The 10,000-nt window shown below is 43.7% G+C and overlaps 1 protein-coding gene across 4 annotated transcripts in view; it reads left to right on the top strand.

The window, feature by feature from the left end:
- thrab (thyroid hormone receptor alpha b) overlaps window positions 1-10,000 on the top strand; it is a 158,898-nt gene that overhangs the window by 145,089 nt on the left and 3,809 nt on the right. For all 4 annotated transcript variants that reach the window (XM_053685276.1, XM_053685278.1, XM_017483581.3 and 1 more), the window contains 2 exons: window positions 760-1,018; window positions 1,198-10,000. The exon at window positions 1,198-10,000 is cut by the window's right edge and continues 3,809 nt beyond it. In XM_053685276.1, the coding sequence (XP_053541251.1) occupies window positions 760-1,018; window positions 1,198-1,448 (510 nt within the window). In that variant the 3' untranslated portion in view covers window positions 1,449-10,000. The remainder of the gene's footprint in view (window positions 1-759; window positions 1,019-1,197) is intronic.

Below are 10,000 nucleotides of genomic sequence, written 5' to 3'. Positions count from 1 at the left end.
TTCTGTAAAGCTGCTCTGAGACGACGTCCGCTGTAAAAAGCGCTACACAAATCAAACTGAAGATGTGCATGTGTGACAGCCTAGTGATCTTTACGAGGGTAAAGGATAAGCGTGTGTTTCTCCGCAGCACTACATCGGTCGTCGCTATGAGGCGTACTGTCCATATTTAGCCTGCAAGCCGCGCACCTTAAACAGCGAGTGTGTACATTCTTGCCCTGTAGACTACACAGCCCACATATGGTAAGGACATTGTTATTGTCTGTACGCTGAATGTACACACTCCTGAACAAGCTGCGGTCAGGGAAGAACAAACCGGCCGCTGTCTCTCTGCTCAGTGTCTCGAACCTTACTGTCTATATATATAGATATATATCCTTACGTCACACTGTACGCACATAGTATGTACTACTAGTAGCTACTATTGGAGCTTTGTCTGTATTACTTCAAATCTGTTTGGGGGAAACCGAACTGAAACCTTCTGGCCGATTTACGAAGGGTTCAGAAAGACCCCTGTCTGTGCATACTCGTGTGCATGTCGATGAATTCCAATCGCCCCAAAATTAGCAGGTGTTTGGCTTGTACGGGACAGCTGATTTGCATGTGGCGACGCCCATAGAACTCCATAAAAGGCAATGCCGACACCGCTGAAATAACGGCAAATGTTTTTCTATATATCTGGACAAATATGACCTAAAGCATAAGATTTTCACTGACACGTAACTGAAACCGTTTTGTGTGTGTGTGTGTGTGTGTGTGTAGCTGCCTTGTGAGGATCAGATCATCCTGCTGAAGGGCTGCTGTATGGAGATCATGTCTCTGCGGGCGGCGGTGAGGTACGACCCGGAGAGCGAGACTCTGACGCTGAGCGGAGAGATGGCCGTGAAGAGGGAGCAGCTGAAGAACGGCGGCCTGGGCGTAGTCTCCGACGCCATCTTCGACCTGGGCAAGAGCCTCGCGCAGTTCAACCTGGACGACACGGAGGTGGCGCTGCTGCAGGCCGTGCTGCTCATGAGCTCAGGTACGACGCCGATGTCTCCGAGCGAACCGTTTAGCTTTGTGTACATGACATGAGGAAATCACTCAGGTAATTGTGTGGAATACGGAACGGACAAATCCACAGCATCCAGGTGAGGTCCAGGTCTTGGTGTAAAGGGAAATTGTTCATTAAGTTTGTATCCCCATCTCGTTCCTTTCCAGACCGCTCAGGTTTGACGTGCATGGAGAAGATCGAGAAGTGCCAGGAGACGTACCTGCTGGCGTTCGAGCACTACATCAACTATCGCAAGCACAACATTCCCCACTTCTGGCCCAAGCTGCTGATGAAGGTGACGGACCTGCGCATGATCGGCGCGTGCCACGCCAGCCGCTTCCTGCACATGAAGGTGGAGTGTCCCACCGAGCTGTTTCCTCCGCTCTTCCTCGAGGTCTTCGAGGACCAGGAAGTGTGAGCGCTGGAAAGGAACGGCACCTTTTCTTTTTTTTTTTTTTTTTTTTTTTTTTACTAAAAAAAAAAAAAAAAAAAAACACGGGAAAAAAAAAAAAAACAAAAACATACACACACCCGACCATCTCCGTCCTTTTAAACACGTCGACACGGTCCCGATCCCGACCCCACCTCGTCCTCGTCCGCCTTCCTATCCTACGCATCAGATGCACCAGCAGCATGATGGCAGAGGCAGAGGCGGCGCCAAGACCTTCTCCGGGGCTCGTGTTCTCCTTCGATGTGTTGCAGAAGCGGCTATTTATTCTACATTTGCTTTTCACGGAGTGTTTAACCCCTCCCCCTTTAGATTTTCTCCGCCAGCCGATTTACAGGTGGCCCTTCTGTCTCTGCGCTACGTCTTAGACTGAGCTACCTGAAACTGAAATTAGCAGCTATGGACAGACACACACACACACACACACACACACACACACACACACACTTACACGTTTAACCTCAAATCAGAACACTTTAACACACACACACACACACACTACTCTCACACCAGCTACTCAGAGCAGCTCTGTTGCACAGGGCGTGTACAAAACCAAGGCGTTAACCAGCGCTAGATTTGTGTTAGCCGGTGGTCAGGCCGTTTCAGTAGTCTAAAATCATCCTGGTACCACTAGCAATGACCACCAGTGTCTCTCTCGTTCTCTTTTTTTTCCCTCTCACACACACACGAGTAGATCAGCAGTAGTAGTAGTGTCATAGGACGACTCGAACAGACCTCATTTCACTGATCGTAGCGAGCGCGAGCCCGTGTGCTGGCTGGGAGGAACGTTTTCGAACCAAAGCAGGTGCTGTATTTTAATCCTTAGCTACTCGGAACCGATTCCGGACGTTTGAGACGTATGCACACTCGTCCGCCTGGACGTCGACCCCTTCACTCGTTCGCCTGGACGCAGACTCGCGAGTTTGCGGTTCTGCCTGGTCGTGGCCTGGGTTTGTAGCGCCGACGCTCCGCGGCGGAACGTATCGAGTGGACGGGTTTTCGACGGCCTTCGCGAGATGTTCATAACTCTCATCACATATTTCGAGGTGTCTAGAATCGACTACGGACAGACACGGACACGTTCCGGAGAGATAGAAGTGGGGGCGCAGTGTTCCGTGTCGGCAAGCGGTCAGATAAACAAATGATTTGTGGAATAAACAAAAGAATATAATAATTAGCTTGAACATTAACGTTAATGTGGGCGGATGTGGATCAGGTGGTAGAGCGGGTCGTGGAATAATCGTAGGGTCGGTGGGTCGGTTCCCGGCCCACGTGACTCGCATACCGTGTCCCTGGGCGAGACCCTGAACCCCAAGTTCATGGCTAGCTGTGGCAAGCTAGCACCTAGCGCCTTTGTAGAACCGCTAAAGTGCTATATAAGTGCATAAGATTTACCAACATACAGCGTTCAGTCATTCATGCTTAGTAACGGCCCGGTCTCAATTCACTAGCTGAGACTAAATATGAGCTGGAGTGATGTCGAGGAACGCTCCGAGTCAGAATTCACACATTTCTACCTCTTGGGTTTTAACAGTGTTTCTGGGGGCCTAGTGATCGTTTAGGCCACACCCACTTTCGGTTTAAAGTAAACCCGATATAGACGTGTATTTGGAGCACGAAACAGATGTAGAAAGTGGCAATTCTTTCGAGTGTTATAATTGAAATATATGATGGCTTTTCACTCGACTCGCTTTCGCATAAGCGTGTAGTTCAAGCCTTTCGCACGGAGTAAGCACGCAGGACACATCTCGGTTCGTCGCTGCTCATTCTCTAATAAAAGATATCTAAACGTTACAGAGTTTAGCGAGGCTGAAAGACCTTTCGCGCCACGCAAACAGAGGATCATAGAAAGTGAAAATATCTCGGAGACGGTCGGACGTGGCTGGTATTTCATAATTAGAAGATAAACCTAAATGTATGATTATTGAACTTGTTTTGTTTGGTTTAATAGGTAATAAATGATACACGCACCCGACTGTTCATAAGATATCTTCACTTCCTGTCATTTTTTTTTTTTTTTTTTGCGCCGTGAGATGAAATGTTTACAAACTTTATATCCTTCTCAAACCTGCAAACGGATTTCCAGATGGTTTTTTTGTTTGTTTGTTTGTTTTTCCCCTCCTCGAAAACGACCGGGTTTCAATCCCGATTCGAGGCGCGCGAGCGTCGCTGAGCACGCGATTGACGTGTGACGTTGCGTGCGTGAGGAAATCGTACGTCGCTAGACGCTTCGCTAGCCGGCTCACTGCCCGCTTTGCACGACAGAGATATCTGAAGGGTTTTTTCCCGGTCCGACAGCTTTTCCGTTTTCTGGCACTTACACGCGCTGTCGCGAAACGTCACGCCGTGAAATCTGCGCGTCGGATAAACCAAACGAAAATAAAATCCCGCCCGCCGTCTTCACGTCCTGCGCCTAATGCGTTGTAGAGTAAAACACCGAACAACAAAGAGCCACGTTGCTAGCTAACGGGCAAAGCTAACTTTCAGTAGAACCTCGTCATGCTTGCCTTGTTACTATAGCAACCGATTTGATTATCGCAAGCACGTGGCTACAGTGTCGACTAATGAGTCGCATTTTTCTTACCTTAGCCATACGGCTAAGGTAAGAAAACCAGGCTCGTATGCTAACCAGGCTAATGAAAAAGCACTGAATAGTATTAAGTTCCTCCCAGACCGAACACACACACACACACACACACACACACACACACACACGCGCGCACACACCTCAGAAACCTGTAAAGCCTCATTACTGTATGCACTGCAGTGCTGTTGCTCTAAAACCGTCTCCACTTTACCCCCATCCCGGGCACAGACGTCGCTCTGGGTGCGACACACACACACACACACACACACACACACACACACACACACAGTGATGAGTGTAGACAGAGCAGGCAGGCTACCGACATGATGGATTGGCTGTTTTATGGTATTGTTGTTTAATTATTATTATTTTTTTGTACCTCAGTTCGGGCACACCTCTGGCTGTGGCTCCACAACTGCCTCTGTGCTGACAGGCTCTACCTCACCTCTGAACAGAGAGCAGCTACCTCACAGCCTCCTCCTCTCACACACACACACACACACACACACACACACACATAGACACATTCTTGAACACACTGACGTATTCATGAGCAGGAACTAAATCGAAAACGAACACACTGACTCAGCTCTCGCTCTTGTCGGAATACCACTGTAGACAGGAGGGCCGACCATTCCTCATCCTCGTCCTCGTCCTCGTCCTCTTCCTCTTCCTCTTCCTCACTTATCATCTTTTTTCTCACTGAGAGGCCGAGAGGACAACAAAGGACAGTTTCCCTGATTTGTTTTGTTTTTTTCGTACCTTATTTTTCTTTTCTTTTTTTTTTATTTCCTTCAAATAAATAAATAAAATAAATAAATAAGTGGGGCCAATCGACACATCGGAAATTCGGAACGTCCCCGTTTCCATTCCATTAAAAATGGACGCCGAGGTGAGCGGAAAAGTGAAAGCGAGAGGAATTTTATTGTTATTTTTCTTTTTTCTTTTTTTTTCTTTTTTCTTTTCTTTTTTTTTTTTTTAAAGTGTTGTCGCTCTAAAAATCAAGCAGCGGACGTGGATTTGATGGGAGAAAATGAAGATCCGACAGAAGGCTGGCCAAAAAAAAGAAAAGGCTCAGTCTAAAAACAACAACAACAACAACAACAACAACAACAACAAGAACGAAACGTTGTGCTTGGAATATTTTGTGAACGAAAAAAAAAAAATAGATGAAAGTGGGCATGATCTTGATTCGTCTTAGCATCAGTCCTAAAACCACAACGTTACTTGATTTTAAACTTCGGAAATAGCCAATCCCTTCCTACCTCTCAGAATCAGTATTACAACTACCACCACCATGCTTCTACTCCAAAAAAACTAAACAAATCAAATGCTCATACTTTGTGTGACTCATCGCCCCTACGTCCTCTGCCACTGGATAAGCCCCGCCCTTATGAGACAAGGTTGAGCCTTGGCCACGCCTACACCCCACCACCACCGAGGTAATGAACCGGCTGAGCATATGCTCTCAAAGAGGGTCAAAGTTCGCCGAGCTCTAAACGCAAACCAGAACGGAGGCTTGTCCTTCTTCTCGGATATATACACTGGTCCATGTTGCCCCGCCCACTTTCATCAAGGAATCCTGTAGCCCCGCCTCAAAAGCAAGAGAAACCAAATCACGTGTCAAGGAATCACCACGGCGATGACGACGACGACGACGATGACGATGATGATGGCGTCGCCGGTTTTGATATCGATTTTGGGTTTGTGTGCATAACAGCAGGGGGTGATGAAGCTGCTCTACCTTTCGAGTCTAATTTTATTTCAGAGACAAAAAAATAAATAAATATGGAGAAATTCTAACAAAGAAAAGAAAACGAAGCTTAAAAAAAAAAGAAAAAGAAAAAAAAGAAAAAAGAAAGAAACGACTTTCAGGACTCCAGAACAATGTTTTAAAAAATTGGAGCTATTTCTGTTGGTTTTTTTTTTTTGTTTGTTTGTTTGTTTTTGTTTTTTTGTTTTCCTTAATCTTGATGTTTTTTGTTCGTTCGTTCGTTCGTTCGTTCGTCCGTCAGTTTTATGGTGCTTAACTGCTATGTAAGAAAGAAAAAAAAAAAACAGCCGTAGTCACTTTTTTGACCATGCGTGCAGTGTATGTAAAAAAAAACAACAACAAAAAAAGCAAGAAAAAAAAACAAAACAACTCAAGACAAGAATTTCACCTCCTTTTTCACCTCACGAATAGTTTGTACCCATACGCCAACGCGCCCTGTTTGTCTGTATATCTGTCCTCATGTCCGTCCTTTTATCCAGATGATGAATTTACACCAACAACAAAAGATATGACGATAGGAATTTTTTTAACGTTTTTTTTTTTTTTTAATGAACGAAGACTCTGAAACATAAAAAAAAAAAAGCAGGAAAAATAATGCAAAAGTGACTGAAAATATCTATATATTAAAAAAAAAAAAAAAAAAAAAAAAAAAAGCCCTGAAACACAATCTACTCATACCTCACACAACACGAGACTCAAACGAACTTGGGAGGAGCGCTTTATCGGCGAGGCACTGTGTACGAGCGCGGCGAGTGTGTATGTACGGAGACGTACGACGAGGTAAAAGCGCAGAAACGTCAGTCGTTATCTCACGCGCGCGCACGCGCATGCACACGCACGGGTTAGTCGAGCATGGGGCTGGAGCTTAGCTAGGGAGTGGTCATGCAATGCAAATAACTGCGACTGACTGCGATCGGTGTGTACGCCTGCTTGTGTGTGTGTGTGTGTGTGTGTGAGACATCGGAGAGCGTCTCATGGACTTGAATGTAGCTGACAGGACTGGGTTTCTAAGCGAGCCCGGTAAACCAGAACCTCACTTCAGGTCACCAGCAGAGTGGACTTTACTGTTGAGAAAAAAAAAAAATAATAAATAAATATATATATATATATATATGTTACACAACAACAAACTGAGAATCTATTGTCTATAATCCGCCTGCAAGGTGCAATTGTTCATTTTTTGTCCTTTTTTTTTTACCTTGTTTGTTTTTATGTTAAGTTTTTATTCTGACCATAAGCAAGGATGTAAATACAACAACAACAACAACAACAAAAAAAACAACCTCAAATGATTATTTCAGTATACGATATGTCATGCATATGCAACACTCTGTGTGTGTATGTATGTATATATATATATATATATATATATATATATATATATATATATATATATTTATATATACTGGACGTTCACGAGGTCAGGAAAATCATGACGAGCGATTCCCACCACCGTGTAAAAACACCGTGCATAAATAACTGCATACACAGTACGTGGCTCTCTACGACGGCTTCGTGCATCAGGACGTGTGCTCGTGTGCACCGCGAATGCGCACGTCGAACTTTTGTGATGATAAAAAAAAACAAAAAGAACAAGTGCCCCCTGTTGGTTCGTCGATCCCCGTGCCTCGTCCCCTCACTCAGAGCCGCCGTGGACGCTTTCTGCCTTAGTGTGTTTGATCGAATGGAGGGATTGATAGAAAAGCGAGAGTCCCGTGAGTTATAATAACTATTATTTTTAAAAATATAGATTAAATAAATAAATAAATGAATGAATGAAGCATTATCGATGTCAAACAGGCATTCCGTGTGGAGGTGGAAAAGTGGAAAAGGGTTTTTTTGTTTGTTTGTTTGTTTGTTTGTTTGTTTGTTTGTTTTTTTGTTCTTCTGGGTTTCTTTCTTTCTTTTTGCCAAATGTAGACCTTTGTAGCAAGAATGTCTATGCAACGAGCTTCCCTCACCCTCCCTGACACTCCACTCCTGCTGCAGCTGCATGAGCCTGGGCGTGGGAACGCACACGGCCGTCCGTCTGTCCGTCTGTCCGTCTGTCTGTCTGTCTGTCCGTCTCAGCTCTGAGAAGAAGAAAGAAAAAAAACAAGCCCAAGCTTAGATAGCGCTCGCCAATGTCTTACTGTGTGTGTGTGTGTGTGTGTGTGTGTGTGTGATGGACGCTCTCATGGCTCGGTGGATCGCTATTTGCTTGCGTTTCCTCATTTGTAAGTCGCTTAAGTGCTAAATGAATAAATGTAAATGTACTACCTTAAGAAAAAAAAGAAAGAAAGAAAGCAAGAAAAAGAGCGAAGGCTACTTGAAGATGAATGGATAAAAGAAATGAATGTGTGCTTAACACGGCGCTGAACTTCCTCACGGTTCTACAAACTGACTTATAACGGAAAGTCTACGGGCAGCGGTTTTAAATTCCATCAATGAACCTTATAATATGCGAAATGATTCGTAAAGCAGTGTGCTAACTCCGCACTTAACCTCGACCTTAACCTGCACGTTCTTTACGTTTGATGCAGTCTGAGCAGGGTCGGCGCCAGGGCACGTGTCACTGGGTGGGTGGGCCTCGATGCGTCACTGGGTGGGCCTACCTCGCCCACCTCACTAAAATTAGCATAGTAATCATTTAAAAGAATGAAGGCAGCTGGATCATTTTGGGTTGTGTGTAGTGGAAAGAGACGCTCGCATTTCAGATTACCTTAGCCAATAATAATAATAATAATAATAATAATAATAATAATAATAATTCCACGTCACTAAATCTATGTTTAAGCAAATATCAAGCGTGGCACACTATAAAAACCATCGTGCCATCACCCGACGACGCTAAAGAGCAAGACTACGCATAAAGCACTCATGTAAATAATAACGACCAGCGTTAGTTTAAAAAAATGTAGTTAATTATTAATATTTCAAGAAATAAGAGTCCCTGCGGCTTAAATCGGGTTCAGGGGTGGGGTGGGGTAGGGTGGAGTGGAGTGGGGTGGGGCGCTTACCAGAGGTGAGGGGACACAGTGATGTAGGTGGCCGGGCCCCCTGTGCCCCTGTTTTGGCGCCAACGTTGAATCTGAGTTAACCAGCTGTTATGAATGTTAAAATCCGTATAATCTGGTATAATTTAAAGGGAAGGAAGTTGTGTCTATGCGTTAATAATGCAGTCGCCCTTGATGGTGGAAGAAAGCGTAAATAATGTTTTATTATTTTTATTATCATTTAAATCACATAACGTTAAAAAGTGATCATTGTGAGGTCTGTTTTCTTTGACTTTTTCCCCCTTTTCTTTATTATGATTCATATATAATATAAATATAATATATTTTTTAATGGCAGTATTTAATGTCACTGTAATTTTCAGGTCCATTTTTTTTTTATTTTCTTTTTAACATTTTTTTATTTATTTTTTTCCACACTGTGTCGAAAAGTCGTATAAAACTCTGTAAGATAACTCTTTCGGAAGACGTCCGCGTGTGTTTAATTCTAACAGCTTTCTCTTTAGAGCGTAACAACGACGGTGTGCTTTTTAAAAAAAATGTTTTTACCAGCTGCCTTTCGACTTCCGTTCGAAGCGAGTTTTTTTCGCGCTTTTCTCAGCGCGAGGAAACGTGTTGAAATCCGCGTCTAATGTCGCCACGTATAAAGCGCTAAACGGTTTGTCCGTCGTGGACGCTTTCTGCCTTAGCGCGTTTCATCGAATGGAGGGACTGATAGAAAAGCAAGAGTCCCGTCGGTTATAATAACTATTATTTTTAAATAAATAAATAAATAAATAAAGCCTTATTGGTAAATAAAGGTAAATAGAGATTTAAATAGAGTCACTTACGTTAAACTCGATATATTTAATCCCGCACCCTGGTCACGTGACCCTAAATTCTCACCTGATTACGTTGTATTTGGAGCGAACCGAATCAGTCTGGACGTGACCCGAGTGTGAAACACGCTAATGATAACACACCGATCCATGAGAGTGTGTGAGGAGAGCAGGATGATGTTCGCTCCACATCTGTTTATCAGTGACGGGAATAAATAAATAAATAAATAAATAAATAAATAAATAAATAAATTCTCTCAGGTATATCGAATATATATATATATATATAAATCTATATAACAAGATAAATCTATACAACATTTTTAAATAAATGATGGGAAATAAAAGCC

The sequence above is a fragment of the Ictalurus punctatus genome, chromosome 13 (assembly GCF_001660625.3).
Source record: "Ictalurus punctatus breed USDA103 chromosome 13, Coco_2.0, whole genome shotgun sequence".
NCBI lineage: Eukaryota > Metazoa > Chordata > Actinopteri > Siluriformes > Ictaluridae > Ictalurus > Ictalurus punctatus.
Note: the sequence above shows the minus strand (reverse complement) of the source record. Positions and strands in the feature narration are given on the sequence as shown.